Source organism: Astyanax mexicanus, chromosome 13 (genome assembly GCF_023375975.1).
Source record: "Astyanax mexicanus isolate ESR-SI-001 chromosome 13, AstMex3_surface, whole genome shotgun sequence".
NCBI lineage: Eukaryota > Metazoa > Chordata > Actinopteri > Characiformes > Acestrorhamphidae > Astyanax > Astyanax mexicanus.
In genome coordinates, this window is record NC_064420.1 from 37,298,218 (window position 1) to 37,316,733 (window position 18,516).

Sequence of the window (18,516 nt, forward strand, 5' to 3'; positions counted from 1 at the left end):
ACACTATTGAAGCACACTGGATCTCATCTGAAGGAAAAATGCAGTTATTTATAAGGCCTTGATGCCTGTGGTATAGGTTGATAAAAATCTGCATTGTCTGTGACTTAAAGTATGGTCAGCTGTTTGAATAGTCACTTTCAGTATCTTGTTGGATCTATTGAAAACAAGTGACAACTAAAAGCTCACTTATAAAATGTGTCTTAGTGTATTGATTCAGCAGGAAGATTAGTCATTAAAGAAAATCCCAGGAACAAAAGGAGGCAGTGCTGAGACTGAAGCGCTTCTACTTACAGCCTTTAAGCACTACATCATTTTTAAGCATGCTCGATCATCCTGGCTTAGTATAACCTGTCAGATATATATATATTTTTTTTAATACATTTATACATTTAAAAATTACAGTCCCCTCATGTTAATCATCAGTGAACAGCTGTCCAGCCTCTTACATGAACTTGCTGGGTCAAATTCAGAGCAAATAAAGATTAACCAAGGTAGTGTTTACACAAGCAAATATATGTTTGACTAGAGTAGCAGTTCACCTTCATGATTAGATTCATTACTCATTAGTGCTGTGTTTACTCACTTTATGTGGCAGAAAGAGAGAGAGAGAGAGAGAGATTGTCCAGTGAGTAGAGACACTGATAATTGTACAGTTAGATTTATTGGAAAGTCATTAGGCAAACATGCTGTGTTGACATTAGGATTGCGAATGAGCAACATGTAGCTAAACTTGACCAACATGTTTTTAGTAAATCATTAAAATGAAAATATATTAGTCCTGTTAGTGGTTTATTTTATTTTATTTTATTTTTTTTAGTTTTGCCCAGTGTTAGCCCTTAGTAATACAAGGTGTAAGAATAATGGAGCGTGAGAGAGAGATAGAGAGAGAGAGATGGAGGCACAGCCAGTCTTATTGAAGTAGAGGGTCGTCGGGTTAGTTCAATATAGATACTGAGGGAAAAGCCTGTGTTCTCTTGCAGCTAAAAAGCCCTTTTTTTGCTTAAGCTTGAACTTGCTTTGGTGCTGAAAGCCAGTTCTCTGTGCAAGTGCCAGTCAATACCCCAAGGAAAGCTTGATTTATTTTCACAAGTCGTTCTCTGTCTCCTTTGCTTGCTTTTCTCCTCTCTCCCTCCTCTTACCCATCTATCTGATTCATGTATGAGTCTTCAAATGCAATCTCTTAGGATAAGGCGAATCAAAATATTGCTGCTTCTTAGTTCCTTACCCAGCTATTCTTTATCAGCTCTTTGTTTACTTTGTTGAGAACAACTTTTTTTCTCTCTGCCCAGTTGTTTCATGTTGCCTGGGCCACAGTATCATATGAGTGTCGTGTTAGCTTACCCAGGAGCTCGTTAAAGTCCCGGGCCTACAGCCAGGGCTATAGAGGGCGATACAGTGCAGTTTGTCTATGTCTGCCTGTGCCTCTCCCCTCTACTCTTATTAGCTGGGTTTCTCATAAACAATCAGTGCCAAGGGTAAGCGCCCACCGCTGTGCAAACACACCAGGCCTGACTAGCTCTCAGGAATGCTTTATATGAAGGCAAATAAAAGAGGAAGCTGGGGAAGTGGGTGTGTCGCCTGACCGTCTCTGCTCTTTTCACTGCCACCATTTCCTCCACTTGAAAGACAACGTCATGGAATAATTTGTGTACTGGCAGTGGAAATGTTCCTAAACATCCACAGCATGCTTAGTCTACAGATAGCAGATAATTCCTTTTGCTTTTTTTTCCCTTTCAGCACAGCCCCTCCCATGAGGCCTTGTAGGGAACAGATTTTTTTCTCAGCCACCGTGTTACTCAGCTCTCCTTTCACTCACTCTGGTCTGAGTGGGTTTACCACGCATCAGCTTTTGATTAGGAATGACACCACAGTTTGTCATGTCACATTTACTGAATGACTCTTAATAATTGGACAGACTTTGGACTTGAAGTTAAAACTAACACTGAATCACTAGCCTATTTTTTCTCGCAAAGAGTCTCAGACATTAAAAAAAAAAAGGGCGCATTGCTCATAGAGAAAATGTAAAATAGAGGTATTTGTAATTTTGTGCTTTTTGCCTAGAGTCACCCCCACTCAAACCTCCTTGAGTCGAAGGCCGGCTTTTGATTGTGCTTAGATACCCGCTGTTAAGGAGAAAGAGTGCAACTTAATTGGTTCAGTCAAAGCTGAGGTTGTTAAGGTACACCTGCAGAAGGAGGAGGAGAGAGATGATGAGAGGGAGAAAGAGAGAAAGAAAAAGGCTGAATAAGATGTAGGCAGCCCTGTCAGAAAACCAGGCATGCCATGGAGCTGCAGCAGATCCAGTATTAAGACCATGTAAGAGCTGGTCTTACTGGGAGGTGAGGCAGCAGAGCATCCAGTAGCATGAACAGGCAGCTCTTGCCCTCAGGCTCTGTAATTTTCAAGATGGCCAAGATGATAGAAGTGTTTTCTGCTCAACCTTGTAGCAGATGTTTGCCCTGGTGGGATCTGTACACGTGTCAGATTGAATTCATTGCAGCATAGTCACCCCTGCAGCCTGGATGCTGGAGAAGCGCGTGTGATTACGATTACTAAGGGTTGGGCACTAATTAAAACGGCTGAAACTGGGGGGCTGCTCAGTTGGCAGCAGCTGTATGGGATCTGACAGAATAGCTTGCTTGTTTTGGTAAACGATGCCGCTGTTTATAGAAACATTGGAAATGTCATTAGTGGAGGTCTTTAGCCATTTTTATGGTGTTGAAATTTATTCAATTTCTTCGTGTCAGGTTTGAAGAGCCGCTAAATAGTATACAGCGCTGACAGTGCTGTTCTTTTCTGTTCTCTGTTTATATAACTGTTATTTTCCTGTGGTTTTGTGAACAAAGCTGTGGTTGTTCAAGTTGATCTTTGGGATTAGAGTGATCAAACCCCCACTGAAAAAAGTCATGCTGTCGCTGTATATTTGCCTCTATTGGCAAAAGCGCTTACAGCAGGGAAATACAACTGCTGATTCTTGTGCTTGTGCATCTTTGGCCTGTGAAAGCAGAGCTTATTCATTCTTTTCCAACAGAAACCGGCGGCACAGCAAGGATTCACTGTCTATTTAACATCTTTCACTGCCTGCTCCACCGGCCAAGGCCACTGTAGCACTCATTTTTCTCTCTTTTTTGCTTTGTTTAACCACAAAGGTGGGTGTCCATATTTCCAATACATGCACTGCCTGAGGATGCCTGCTCTCATTGTCATTTTCATAGCTTTTTATAGAGTGCTCAACACATTGATTCTATTTGCTGTCAATAGGCACGAGTATCATTTATTTATTTTTCCCCCCCCTGCAGCAAAAAAAAAAATACACTAAGCAAAGCGTTTAAATAGAAGTGTTTAAAAGTATGAATGAAGGAATCTGTATAAGAATATGTCTGGTGTAAGCTGATGGGTTTGTGTTCTCTGAAACTATTCAAATGATTTGAATAACAGTGTCCAGCGTCTCCAGAATGCTTAGTACGTTCAGTAGAGACTATTCATGCCCCCATTCCGCCTCCAAGTTTAACTTAAAGTCAGAATCTGTTCTTCAGTTTGTTGGTGCATCTGGCCGTGTAGTACTGCAAGTCGAATGTCTTTCTGCCTTTTTCTCCCATGGAGGCTAGAATTACATTCCAGCTACTGCCGTCCTCCCCCTTCCTCTCCTACCCTCTTTTGCATGGGCACACTTTGCCCTGCATCGGCACAGGAAAGCACAGCCCAAACTCAGCTAATGGATGTTTACAGCGGTAGATCAACTACTTGCACCCAGTGACCACATGTTCCTTTAGCCCGAAACACATTTGGCTTAACTGAGCGTATGCTCTGGAGACATTTTCTCTGTGCAAGGTTGATTGTCCATTGTTATCTTCCATTTTCTCGTTCTCACTCCCTTTGGTGCTCTCCCCCTCACTGCCCTCCCCTTGCATTCTCTCCTGCTCTCCTTGCCTTGCGTTTGCCAGCTACAGCCTTAACCGTTTGGCGCCCTGTCAAAGCAGGGGCCTTTTGTGGCTTCATCACAAATCTGCCAGGAAAAACAGAAACCATCTGTTCAAGCCTGGGCCTGAGCACGGATGAGTGTATAAATACAGGAGTTTAGCCTTCACGCCCGTACTGCAAGCACACACAGACACACACATACACACACACACACGACTAGAGGGTCCAGCAAATGGCCCAATTCCCTCTAACCCTCCACCAGAGCATTTTCTAAATCACAATGAAAAAGGAATGATCTGTTGGATTGCAGTTCACACATACACAGTGCTGTGCACTCACGTACACACCCACATGGCTGCACATCAACACTTTCTTGAGGCGAAAACAGGATGGAAAAATCTCTTAGTGCAGTGATAGGAGGTAAGCCCCTTCCTTGTCAGATAATCCACCCCCCAGAAATATCCTGCAGATGGAAGCATTCTGAAACGTCCCATAATTCCAAGCTTATGTTGTCAGTATCTCTTGCTCACCAGCATACACACATTTCTTTAAACTGCTAAACACTGCACAAGGGAGTGGAAAAAATGTCAGATTCATTTGCGTTTTTTGATTTAACTTTAAGTAGGCTACATGGTGTGTGGTACACTGTACATGGTGTGTGGCAACACTGTAATAATTTGGTTAAGTAATATTGTATTTATTATTACTAATAGCATGTAGGGTTAGGGGTAGGGAAATATGTAGGTAAGTGTGTTTTAGACTCTACCAATTTCATGGAATATCATTTTTTTTTTTTTAATTAAAACATGAATATTTTTTGCTTAAGTAAGATTATATATTTTTGTGGTTTAAATAAGCTATGGCTTAAACCGTGTAATAAAGTGTTATAGGGCTTGCCTGGCCCCTCAAATTGACACACACACATAAAGGAATCACAATGCAATATTCATTTTTTATAGTAAAAACTAAACTCTTTGGGCAAAAAAAATCGTATTACAGTACATTTTTGCATTTACAGATGACTAACTTAAACATTCATTTAAATAGTTGAGAAATAAATAAAAGACACACTGCCACAACCTACCACTATTAATATAATGTATTTCATATGTTTTTTTTATATTCCCCCTCACAACAGTAGCTATGCAGCTGCCAAACCTGCCAGTATTTTTATTGGCAGTGATTGCCATTGCAGCACCTCTTACAAGTAAAACTGACAAAACTATAAACAAATGAACAATCATGAAGCAAGGATTAGTGAATAAACAGTAGTGCTGTGAAATACTAGCAAGAAATACATACCGCTTGAGAAGGAGATGATCAGTTTGTTAAATATAAAAATAGGGTCACGTTTTGCACTTCTGAGCAAAAAGAAAGCAGCAGAATCAAAGGCAGCAGGCATCATATCCTCGAGCATGCTTCAAAATGTCTCCATGTACCATGAGAAAGTATGACATTTTGATGCTCATGAAAGTTGGAGGTGGGTTGGAAAAATCTGTTTCGCTCTCAACAAACCTTTTCTGGCGTGCAGACAGGTTGGCTTTGTAATTCTTTCTGCCAATCTGTCTCTTTGACACTAACTCACAATGTGAACCCAGCTTCAGAGGACTCCTGCAAACAGGAACTCGTGGGAGACATTTCCTCCCTCAGGTGTCATCTTTTATTTCGCTTCACGCTAGGACATCTTCCTTTATAAAAGACTAATAACTTTCTCTTTTGCTCCTCCTACGTTTCGATGCTGTGCCAGGAGAAATGTTTTATTTTTCTATCTGTGCCGAACAAATCAGGACGGGGCTTGTGGAAATGAATGGGCAACGGCGATGAGAGAAGTAGAGCTGGGGACTGCGGCTTAGCACAGCCTCTCCACGCTTCCACTCAAATCATATTTCCTCTCCCATCTCCACTCCCAGGCTTGAAAGGGGATTTTCTATAGGTCTCCATCGTGCAGTTATCACCAAAGGAAATTTGTCATCACCACAGATGATCCCCTCAAAACATTTCATCAGTCTGTTCAGCCTCATCCCCGCTCCTCCATATATTGCCCAAGCAGATCGTATTAAACACAGCATTTTTAGTGCTCTTATGAATGTCTGCTTTCTCCAGTCTCTCTGACACTTGTTTTGATAGCCTGCGAACCAAATTACTTTTGAATGACCATAGTGATTCCTTTCATACCACAGCATTCCTCTTGTTATTGAACTGAACTTTGGAGAATTTTATCCACCTTCTACCAGAGGCAGTGTTTCAGGACCGTAAATGCTCGCTTCGTAAATGGCTAACATGATTTAGAGCTGAAATGACCTTTCTCTGTCTTCTTTCATATTAAGTCTGGCTTCGTGGCTTGAAGCCCGTAGCAGAAAGAGAGGCGGGGGGAAAAAGGAGAGGGGAGAGCAGGGGTATGGTGCTGTGAACAGTCATTAGGCTGTGAAGAAAGCCTGCCCTCTGTCCCGCCGAACAGTTTTGATCTGCACATTTCAATTAGATTTCACATCAGGACGCCTGCCATCCCTTGGCTCGCACCTGCGCCCTATTCGGCCCCGCCAAAGCCTTACACTTTCCAACACATGCTCACGCCCCTCTCAGTCACCCAGCCCATTATTCTTCCCCGCGTCGTATCAGACTGGAATTATTCAAAGGAGCTCCTCTAATCTCATATGGTAAAGGGTTATCGTGGGGTATTAATGTTAACCTGTTTTCATGTGCAGTGGAAACAGCATTGTGGTGTTTTGAAAGTGCAGCGAGAAGCTGAGGTGGGTGGAATTTTCCAATTCAAAGACGAGGATTTGTCGCACTTATGTTTCTCATTTGGCGAGCGTCTAAACCACCCACAAGTAATTGATGTAATTGTGATAATTGATATTTCGCCTACTCGTGTCCACCAGAGTGCTCAAAGGGAGGGGGCCAGCGGTGGTGTGTTGATTCAGAAGCATGAGGAAACAGTTGCAGAGAACAGATGTGCTCCAAGGAAGTTCTCAAGTTGCCAGCAGAAAAAATAGAGAAGATTTTTTTTTCATGCACCTTAGTTCTGAATACACTGCTGCAGCCAATAGAAATGCTAAGAAAGCAAAGATCCCTTTTTTGCACTTAAAAAAGTATATTCTTTTTTTCTACTTGTTCTATTTCATTACATTAAAAAAGAGCATTCTAATCATAATATACAAATGCCTTAGCATTACCTGCGGTTAAATATCCTTCAGATTTGTGAGAAATAATATATCATTTAAGGTCACATTTAAAGGAAGCCAAAGTCCCAAAGAAGCTGCTTTATCCATGTGACTGCCTCTGGTGTTTACTCATGACAAACATAGCAGTCTGTGTACTGTTTATACTTAACCTAATAACAGTACCTGCCACCATTAGCTTAGTGTAGATGTTGCTCTTTTTTGTCTGTAATTATCATTGCAGTGTTACACTTTGGAGGTTCTCTTATTTTTGCGTAAATAACACATTGATTTAAAATAGTCATAGTGTTTAAAATAATTATTTAGTGTTATAGTAGTATAGGGGTAGCAGTTTAAATGGATCCATGCTGAAGATTTGTCTAGTTTAACCAGAAACAGGCAGTAGTATTTTTCTAATGGCTGTCAAAAGTAGTCTACGTGTTAGCCACAAAGCTGCTAAAGTGTTGGTGAGAGCAGAATTTTAATGACCAATTTATGTCAAGAAGAACGGCCGAAGCTTAGAGTGAGAGCAATCAATACACATTAAAGACAAGCAAACCCAATTCAGACCGGGTTTAACAGACCCTGTCATACCCAATGGCTGACCTTCTCCATCAGTCCCCTAAACATTAAAGCATGTTAAAAGCTCAGCATTTGGCGTGCAACAGACTGCGTGTCCTGAAGTGAATATGCAGTAAGGTTGTGAATGGTTCCATGGGAGATGGGGAAATAGAGGAACCACCACAGGGAAATGACATAATTGCTCCCTCCGCTGGATGACAGTTTCAGAGTATGTGTATTATGTTGAGCGTGGCCGGAAAGAACCAGTTAATTTGTGCAGGCTGCCTCAGCAAAGTGTCTTCTGATCCATGATTGCATGTGTTAATGTTTCAGTAGGGTATTGATTTCCTGGCTGGCTTTTGTGTGCTGGATTTATACGCCCTGCTCCCTGGCAAGCGCACCCTGAATGTTTGATTAAAGTTCAATTGACTCTACCAGCGAAGGGGCTCGGAGCCGTTTCACTCCCTATTTGTAGCGCCAAAGCTCTCCCCGACATGTTCTTTTGTTCCCATTCAAGCGCCTGCCACCCAGGCAGCCACCAATGTACTGATCCTAATATCCCAGCATTCACTGAGCTTCACTGCCTAATCCTGGGACAGACACGGCCCCGCAGCACAACAAGCTGGTCTGCTGCAAAACCAGGCATGGAGTCTCTTTCCCTCTCCCTCCCACCATGGGCTCCATGCTATCTCTTGCTTGCTAGCTGACCTCAGCACTGCACCTTTTTTGTGAGCCACCCTTTGAAAATAAGCTGCTGTTTGTGTGCTCTTATCAGTTTGACATTTCAGGGCTTAGTGCAAACAATAGAGGAGTAAAAATGCAGCTAAGAGCCTTGTTTGTTTTGGACCAGTAGATCAGCACAAATCTGTTAACTCCTGATTTGTAACAGCAGTTCAGCAGCAGGTCATTGTTTGATAAGATAAATAATATGAAAACATTAACTGATGAAGAAATCTAGGATTATGCTTTTAAAAAATCATCTTGGACTTACGGCTGTGTTTCTGTGTCTTTACCTGCAGGGAGAATTGATCACTTTTTACTATTACTGGAAGAAAACCCCAGAGGCTGCTAGCTCCCGAGCCCACCGCAGACACCGCAGACAACCAGTCTTCCGCCGAATCAAGACCCGCACCGCCTCCACGCCTGTCAACACTCCCTCTCGCCCTCCTTCCAGCGAGTTCTGTAAGTGCACTCTGTCTCTTTTTGCCTAGAGACAGTGCAGACTGTGCCACGGCTAAACAGGACGTCCCTAAACCACCCTGCACTAATGCAGCTTTTTAGACCACCGCCATTCTGTAAAGTAAACATGGAAAATGTCCCCTCTGATAAGAAGCAGTACATAGAGGGAAAATGTAATCATATGCTTGGTACTCATGCTCTTAAAGACCTGCTGATATTATACTAATTAGTGCAGCCATTTGCAAGGGTGTTTGTGCTATGATGTTTAGCTCAGATGTCAGTTTGTTCACATTAAGTCTGACTCTCTCTCCTCCAGTGGACCTGAGCTCAGCCAGTGAGGATGACTTCGACAGTGAGGACAGCGAGCAGGAGCTGAAGGGCTACGCTTGCCGCCACTGCTTTACCACCAGTAAGACCCTTTCTGAGCTACACTTTCATTCCAGTGACTGCATTAGTGAATCTGTTCAAGCCAAGCCTGTGTGTTTGTCATGTATTCCCTTCCTGCCCTTTTCAGCCGTAATAAATGCGCTTTATTTACACAGTAAACAAACTCTGTTTGCATTATGGTCACTTCCCCCTCATGATAATCCGATATCCACCTGACATCAGTGAAATATGAGCTTTCCACTGTCAGCAGTTAGTCAGTCCCCAGGTGGAGTGATCACGGTATTAGACTTTTGTAGTAACACAGAGAGACAGGTGGAGGCCCTACAACAGTGCTAGCATCATAGGCGCGTCAGGCCCATAATAATCCCCACAGCAGGCCTGTAATTACTCTCCGTTTGAGGGAGCCGTGCTACTCACCCACTCACTCCACTGCCAGATGGACCTCGAAGGATGTCACTGCTAATTTCATCCAACCTGACAGTTACTCATTTGTTCTTTGCCTCATTAAACCCTCTGACTTGTTGGGCGCAGTTGGCACTTGCAGAGCTCCCATATGGCGCAGGCTATGCGCGCCACCGCTTAATGCGGCACGGCGAGACCAAATGCATGCGCACACTGACGTCGGCGTGTTTGATGTTGAGATGTGAGTCAGGGGCATAGCTGGTCTTCCCCTGTCACGATGCTTGCACAGCTCATCTTAAACTGGAAATGTGTTTTCAGCCTCCAAGGACTGGCACCACGGGGGCCGTGAGAATATCCTGCTGTGCACCGACTGCCGCATCCATTTTAAGAAGTACGGTGAGCTCCCCCCCATCGAGAAACCTGTGGACCCGCCGCCGTTCATGTTCAAACCTGTCAAAGAGGAAGAGGATGGACTCGGTGGGAAGCATAGCATGAGGACTCGACGGAACCGCGGGCCGGTAAGTTTGCGTAGAAAGGCTTTGATCTTGCATTTACTTCTGTAAATATCTTGCTTTGCATGGGAGTTCTCGGTCAGGTATAATATTAGTGGGGTTTATTTGATGCAGATGTCGACGCTACGAAGTGGCCGAAAGAAGCAGACAGCAAGTCCAGATGGCAGAGCCTCCCCGACCAATGAGGACCTGCGGTCAAGTGGCCGTACCTCCCCTAGTGCAGCCAGCACCTCCAGCACTGACAGCAAGACTGATTCAATGAAGAAACCCAGCAAGGTACAACATGCGCATTGCAATAATGCTATTACAGCACATGTTACCACCCACGCTGCATTAGTTCAACATTGTTTAGCCTTTGCATCAGCTGAGACTGCATGTTTGTCTTCTGTCACAACAGAAGATAAAGGAGGAGGCGCCATCGCCTATGAAGAGTGCCAAACGCCAGAGAGAAAAGGGATCCTCAGACACAGAGGAGCCAGAGAGGGCCAACGCTAAGAAGTCAAAGACTCAGGTATGATCCTATTACTTGTCCCAGGATACCATCATTTCAGGCAACATAATATTAGTTGAAGGTCCTTAGCTTATTGAACTTATCTTCTCATGAACTATGATGTATATGACGAGCAGTTGTGCTTTCTTTTGCCAGCCTGTAATTGCTCGATGTTTTTGAGTCAAAGTTAATGCTCTGGAACCAGCCATGTTGCTTTGTTTGCCTAACTGGCACAGACTAATCACTCTCTTGAGAGCTGGTAACAAGAAGCACAGTTGTGGTTCAGTTTACTGACCTCCCCCCCGTCTCCCTTTTCTCTCAGGAACTGAGTCGACCTGACTCACCTTCAGAATGTGAGGGAGAAGGCGAGGGTGAGAGCTCAGACGGTCGCAGTGTAAATGATGAGGGCAGTAGTGACCCTAAGGACATTGACCAGGACAACCGCAGCTCCTCTCCTAGCATCCCCAGCCCACGTGACAATGAAAGCGACTCGGACTCGTCTGCACAACAACAGGTCCTTCAGGGCCAGCACCCTCCTGTCATCCAGTGCCAGGCAGGAGCTCTGCCACCAACGGCCTCTTCTTCCACAGCCACAGCACCCACACCCCCTACGTCAGGGGCACCGGCGCTACCCTCCCAGGTGTCTCCGTCCATCCCCCCCACCTCCATGCCTCCTCAGCAGATACCTCCAACAGGCCCGCTTCCTCACATCCAGTCTGGAGCGGCGCTGCACCCTCAGAGGCTTCCCTCACCTCACTCGCCAATGCAGGGCATGCCACAGCCGCCGGCACCCTCTCAGACCGGCCCCCAGCCTCTGCAGCCTCCACTACATGGCCCCATGCCTCCCATGGGCCACCCTCTGCAAACAGGGCCCCATTTGCCTCACCCTCATTCCCTACCTCCACAGTCTTTCCCTCACACTCAGTCTCAGGTTCCTCCGTCTCCATTATCAGGCCAGGCGCTAGTCTCATCCCTGTCTCAACAACAGCAGCCTCACACTCCTCCATCACAGTCACAGCAGTCCTCCTCACAAAGCAGTGGGCAGCCGTCTCGAGAGCAACCCCTGCCCCCGGCACCCATGTCCATGCCCCACATCAAACCTCCACCCACAACCCCTATTCCACAGATGCAAAATCCTCAATCACACAAACACCCCCCACACCTCTCTGCACCTCCTTTCCCACAGATGCCTTCCAACTTGCCCCCGCCGCCTGCCTTGAAGCCACTCAGCTCACTGTCCACGCATCACACACCCTCAGCCCACCCGCCTCCACTGCAGCCTATGCCTCAGCAGCTGCAGCCTCCCCCTGCGCAGCCTCCAGTTCTCACCCAGTCCCAAACATTGCCTGCCTCAAGCAGTCATGCGCCTCCTCCAGCACCACCTTTGCCCCCTTCAGCTGCCTCTTCGCATCCAACGCCTTCCCAGCCAACTTTCCCTCCTCATCCTTACATCCCAGGTGGCTCAGCATCTATCCCACCCTCTTCCGTTCCTTCCTCTGTGGCGGGACCCCTGGCTGCACTGCAGCAACCACCTTCTTCCATCTCTATGCCTCTGCCTGCTTCAGTCAGCGCACCCTGCCCAGGACCCTCCACTGTGCCCCCTGTGCAGATTAAGGAAGAGCCTCTGGATGAAGCAGAAGAGCCAGAGAGTCCCCCACCTCCACAGAGGAGCCCCTCGCCAGAGCCCACAGTCGTCAACACACCTAGCCATGCCAGCCAGTCTGCACGGTATGGCACACCCTCATCTTTATCTTTTTTTCACTACTAAAGTCACAAAAGCAGATAACCTGAAAACATTAAAATATTGCCCAGAATACAGTCAGTTATTCAGTGTAGTCTGTTTCAAGAAGTTCATATTAAAAAGCCACAGACTTAAGATTACTAGATCCCATTTCTGAGTTTGTATTAGCCTTGCCTTGAGCTTAAAGCTGCTCTGCAGTCATCAAGGCCAGGAAAGGCCTGAGATTAATGACTGCATCATTAGAGTGAAAGGCTCCATCAGAACACGAATAAGTCTTGTTAGGTCTGTTGTGGAGCTGTCTCCTAAGTGCTGCAAACACACTGCCAGTGAATAGCAATGAGGCTGCTAATGCACCCATGGTGCAGCTCATTATGTCCTAGGGAGTGAAGAGACTGATTGAGTGGCTTTACCATAGAATAATGAGCTGATGTGCCAGAGGTTATTTATTTGTTATGAAGTAATTGCATCTCCTGTTAAATGGCCACAGAAACTCTGCTGGGAAATGGGACTTTCAGGTTTTTTTTACTTTGCGGGTGTCATGCTAAATAAACCATATAATTTGCACAGCAAGAGTGTACACTCTACATATTGAAAATTTTAAAACTTAATGTCTACTTTTCTTCACTTTCAGGTTTTATAAGCATTTGGACAGAGGCTACAACACATGTGCGAGAACAGACTTCTACTTTACTCCATTGCCATCGTCGAAGCTGGCCAAGAAGCGGGAGGAGGCACTAGAGAAAGCGAAGAGGGAAGCTGAGCAGAGAGCACGGGAAGAGAAAGAGAAGGAGAGGGAACGAGAGAAAGAGAGAGAAAGGGAACGGGAACGAGAGAAGGAGGCTGAGAGAGCTGCTGTAAGTTTCGTTTTATACACTTTTGATTCATTCTTATGTGTTTAAGTTTCTCATGTAAAAATGTAACTAACCACATTCTCGCCTTGCTTTTACAGAAAGCATCCAGTTCTTCTCATGAGAGCCGGATGGGAGAGCCTCAGATGGCAGGACCTGCTCACATGCGGCCGCACTTCGATCCTCCTCCCACCACCATCGCTGCCGTTCCTCCTTACATTGGGCCAGACACACCTGCCCTGCGCACGCTCAGCGAGTATGCCCGGCCCCATGTTATGTCCCCCACCAACCGCAACCACCCATTCTTCATGTCACTTAATCCCACAGAGCCCTTGCTGGCATACCACATGCCTGGCCTGTACAACGCAGACCCTGGCATGCGGGAGCGTGAACTGCGAGAGCGGGAGATGCGCGAGAGGGAGATCCGTGAGAGGGAGCTCAGGGAAAGGATGAAGCCTGGCTTTGAGGTCAAACCCCCTGAGCTGGACAGCCTGCACCCCTCCACAAATCCCATGGAGCACTTTGCCCGACACGGGCCCATCGGTTTGCCGCCTATGGCCGGCCACCCTTTCGCCTCCTTTCACCCGGGTCTGAACCCTCTGGAGAGGGAGCGGCTGGCGCTGGCAGGACCCCAGCTTCGGCCAGAGATGACCTACCCCGAGCGCCTGGCAGCAGAGAGACTGCATGCTGAGAGGATGGCCTCAGTGGCCAATGACCCCATTGCCAGGCTGCAGATGTTCAACGTGACGCCGCACCATCACCAGCATTCGCACATCCACTCACACCTACATCTGCATCAGCAAGACCCACTGCACCAAGGTGAGGGAAAACCTCTGATTATTCTGCACCACACAAGACACTTTTTTATTTTCCAGAAAATTCTGTATGTTAATGTGTGTATAAAATAATACTTTTTAACCTTTTATTATAATTGTTACAGTTAAGCATGAATAAACCTTTTGATAAAGTTAATGTTTATTATATAAGATAAAACAATAAACATGCATGCAATATGTTTCTGTGATTAAATGTATAATTAATGCTATTTGTTTGTGAGTGGTGGCATGCAGTTGTGTACTGTTTGTGTACTGTTATAATGCCCATGTACCCTGACAAAAAGCTGCTGACACGGAGTAGGTGGTGGTGAATGTCTTGTGTGTCCCCCAGGTTCTGGGGCACATCCGCTAGTTGACCCGCTGGCTGCTGGACCCCACCTGACCCGCTTCCCCTACCCGCCCGGCGCCATCCCCAACCCCCTGCTCGGACAGCCACCACACGAACACGAGATGCTTCGGCACCCTGTGTTTGGTACGTCGATGACACCACAACACCTATGATTCAAATAACATATGATGCAAATCCTCATATGGAGGTCTGTATCACTCAAGCTTGTGTATTAACCTGTCTACACACTTGTTGATGTTGCAGGTACCCCATACCCTAGAGAATTGCCAGCGGGTTTGCCGCCACCCATGTCAGCAGCACATCAGCTGCAGGCTATGCATGCGCAGTCTGCAGAGCTGCAGAGACTGGCCATGGAGCAGCAGTGGCTGCACGGACACCACCACATGCACGGGGCCCCTCTGCCTGGTCAGGAGGACTACTACAGGTCAGTTAGTCACACTGCCTCTGGGGGGAAACACAGTCAAAAAATTTTCACATTCTCAGCCTTACTACTGTAATTATTCTTACTATTTTTCTTACTGTTATTCTTAAGCACATAATAGCTTTAGTGAAACACCTGTTGATGAAATCCAACTGTGTCTGTTAACAATCATAGAAGTAAGGGCCTGTATTACTTTACACAGTATTTGACTGGGTTTTTGTTGTCTGCTCTTCTCGCAGCCGGTTGAAGAAGGAGAGCGATAAGCAGCTGTGATCGTGAGAGGGATGTGACATCGCAGAGGTCTGCAGGACACAGGAGGTCGCTTCAGAACAGTCACAGAAAAGGATCTTGTGTGTCCTTGGAACATTTTTAGTTTGCAGAAGAACAGAAAAGTGACACGGATCGTCTGAAGACCTTTTTTTTTCTGTTGTCAGCTTTCTTTACTCTTATGGACATTTTTATTTTCTAAAAACATTGACTTCATTTTTGGTATATAGCGTTCGAGTAGTGACAACGTCCTCAAGACTGATTGTGACTTTCCTGCATGAACATCCTCTGAGAAGCTTTCCTGACGTTTTTGTAGGTGCTAGAATACCAGACACTTTGTCACTGTGCTTATTCAAAAAGAGGAAGAGAACAGTTGGGCCATTATATCTGAAAAGTGCTATCTTAAATTCAATGTTTATTTTAATACATTGTAGGAGGTTTTCATAATTTTAAGAAAAGCTGCAGCATGGCATTTTTTGAGTCTGTAAATAGTATATATATAAATATATATATATACATATGATTATTATTATTATAATTATTATTAGGTGTGGATTCCTAACCGAGTTGTTAGACCTCCGATATAATAGTTTTGAAGCATCATCCCTTGTTTCAGAGGGGAACGAGATGGCATTATTTGAACAGGTAGCCGTGTCAGGTGGTTTTGCGGTCCACAAAACGGGGTCGCTGGGAGAACGGTACCAGATTTTTATCCACACACATTTTAAGGTGAACGCTCAAGTTGAGCTGCTTTGTGTCCCATAGGCTGTCGGCGACAAACACGCCCCACACCTACACCCATTCATCATGTCATGCCCATCTTCGTTTTGCTTTTATGGTTGGATTTAGGAGGTGTAGTTATAGATATGAGGAAGGTTAAAGAGTTAAAGGGTTTGACGGTTGTGCACGAGGGCTTAACACCCAGATCCTTTTGAAAAGCCAAAATTGCACTGAATAACATTGAAAGGATGTTAAATGTTGAACTCGAAATTGGTTTTACGTGAAATGATAATGTGAACGAGTGCATTTTAACGTATTTGTCTTTCTTCTGTGTACCAAAGTGAAGACGCGGAAATTCGTAATCTTTTATAAACGTGAATTGGGATCAGATCTTTTACATGGAACTTTGTGAAAGTACTTAAACAAAACCAGTCTCTCAATTATGATGCCTTTTTTCCTCAGTTTTTTACTTTTTACAGTTTTTTTTTAAATAGTCAGTAGGTGCTAATGGCAAAAGATGGCACTGCAGTCAAGCCCACCTCCATTGCGAGACTTCTAATTCAGTCATTCTCACTGTGATAACGCGAAAGGTTTTCAGCAGAAGATGGATAAAGAGCTTTGAACAACAGTTCCATGTATATGTATGTATGTATGTATGTGTGTGCATGTTTGCAGTAGAGGAGATGAACGTTACACTGCAGCTTCTCTCTGCATTCCTCACACTGCATTTCCACCGTAAAGCCTGGCCAGTCCTGGTCTCTCTTTCTCTGTTATGACGGACGGGGCTGTGCGATGGCCATCGTGGACCGTTACATGCAGTATTCGCTGTTTTTATGTCAGATCAGATTCAATCACCCCACACTCATCAAGGTCATTTTACATCCTCAAAGAATTTTATGTCTATGAATACTGAGTCATTGCTGCAAGTTGTTTGTTTTTATTTGGAATTTAAATAATACTTGATAAGACAGTACTGTTTCCCAAGATACCGTTTTTTTTTTGTTTTGTTTTGTTTTGTTTGTTTTTTTGCACAGATTCCCACTTTGACAGTACAAGCCCAAATCAGGCCTCCCCCTCCCCTACCCCCCCTCACTTGGACTCTACCGTCTACCTGTCTCCGTCTCTCTATGATGTGAACTACATTCTGATTTTGTTTCCAGCATTTTCTCCCTTTTGTCCCCTTTTTGTGTCTTAAACCTTTGATGTTGAGTGTTGTCAATGGTTTAGCTTCTTGTTTCAAAGCGGCAATAGCAGAATGTAAATTCTGACTGCTAAGATTTATATATACTGGTATCTTGAAGCTTATTGTATATATTAGTAGTCGCCATGGGATGACACAATGTAAACAAAAAGTAGAAATAATTAAAAAGAAATTGTGAGTCCTGTGTTCTCCCCATTTGAGTATTTTGTAATTTTTTTGAAAAATTTGTGGAATTAAAATAAAACTAAGTTACACCACAAGAATACTTGATTTCTAGTTAATATTTCATTTTTGTTATATGACATGGCAAAAGCAGTAAATGTTCATGCTGACAAATCACATGTGTGTTTCTTCTATATCATAAAAAAAGTGTGAGGTGTGAGATCTTGTGAGTGAGAATAAACACTGGCCAGCGGCTCACTGCTCACGGCAAGACAACATGAATAATCAGGAGCTCAGAAGATGGATGGTACATTCCATTTCAGTGGACAACGCAGTGGGTAATGATTGTGACCAGCAGCATCTGGTTAAAAAAAAGCATGCAATCAAAAAAAAAAAAAACCTTCACATTCAGTACAGGAGCCTGGAAACTAGTGCAGCATTAAAATTAACAAGAGTCACTGGATATGATACAGTCCCTGTGTTCCATGGCAAGGCTGATTAACTGTCCATATCACTGTTCAATTGAAACAGCATTACTTAGGGTGGAAGGAATATCAGAATACACTATAGCATCATTAAAAAGTATGATGCCGAAAGTAAACGTATTTTCTGAACTCTACATTTTTATGCAATTCTATTTGATATCTCCACATTATAAATAAATTGTCAAAAAAAATTGTTTTTTTAGAAAATAGAAAGAAGCAACACACAGAAAAGACATCTTTTTAGGTTAACAAGTTGCTGCAACCAGGGACACCAGCCTTTTCTGAATACATATTTCAGTGTACTATTCCAACAGGACGATGCTCATCCACATGCTACTGTCATCTCAAGAGTTTGCTTTAAAGCCACAGCCAACAACATCCACAGATTTACATGCATTAAACTTTTTAATTCTGTTTGCGTAGCTCAATAAATATTATTTTAAAGTTATTTATATGTATTAGTCAAAATACCTAGTTTTCAGTCATCTATTCCTTCCAGATAGCACTAAGTATTCTGGATTTTTTGCAACCATTTCTTTGATGTATAAGTGCATCTGGCTTAAAGGGCACTTACTGTATAAATACATTCATAGCTCAAATAATGAAACAGTCAGTGGATAATGTACTCATAGGTCTTGGATGGGTAGGACAATAAGTCAGGGAGCCTGAATAGAATACATTTCTGCTGCTCCTGTACGTGCTGGAAGTGCACAGTGCTGAAAAAATGAGTTTATCTCCATCTCTGACAGCTCCAGAAGAGAGAGCGAGTGATTCACAGCGCTGGAGAGCTCAGCCTGCCACTGAGTCACAACATGGAAGGGCTTATCAGCGCTCAGAGGGCCACGCTCTCAGCGCCACTGCAGCAGGACACGA

General features: G+C 44.4%; 1 protein-coding gene across 6 annotated transcripts in view; it reads left to right on the forward strand.

Annotated features, from left to right (window-relative positions):
• rerea (arginine-glutamic acid dipeptide (RE) repeats a) overlaps positions 1-17,259 on the forward strand; it is a 212,961-nt gene extending 195,702 nt beyond the window's left edge. For 4 of the 6 annotated variants that reach the window (XM_049463249.1, XM_049463248.1, XM_049463250.1 and 1 more), the window contains 11 exons: positions 8,663-8,825; positions 9,139-9,231; positions 9,930-10,129; positions 10,238-10,399; positions 10,521-10,634; positions 10,936-12,341; positions 12,986-13,208; positions 13,304-14,021; positions 14,340-14,510; positions 14,631-14,811; positions 15,048-17,259. In XM_049463249.1, the coding sequence (XP_049319206.1) occupies positions 8,663-8,825; positions 9,139-9,231; positions 9,930-10,129; positions 10,238-10,399; positions 10,521-10,634; positions 10,936-12,341; positions 12,986-13,208; positions 13,304-14,021; positions 14,340-14,510; positions 14,631-14,811; positions 15,048-15,081 (3,465 nt within the window). In that variant the 3' untranslated portion in view covers positions 15,082-17,259. The remainder of the gene's footprint in view (positions 1-8,662; positions 8,826-9,138; positions 9,232-9,929; positions 10,130-10,237; positions 10,400-10,520; positions 10,635-10,935; positions 12,342-12,985; positions 13,209-13,303; positions 14,022-14,339; positions 14,511-14,630; positions 14,812-15,047) is intronic. The other 2 variants (XM_049463251.1, XM_007246287.4) reach the window with 1 other exon arrangement.
• Positions 17,260-18,516: the final 1,257 nt, after the last annotated feature.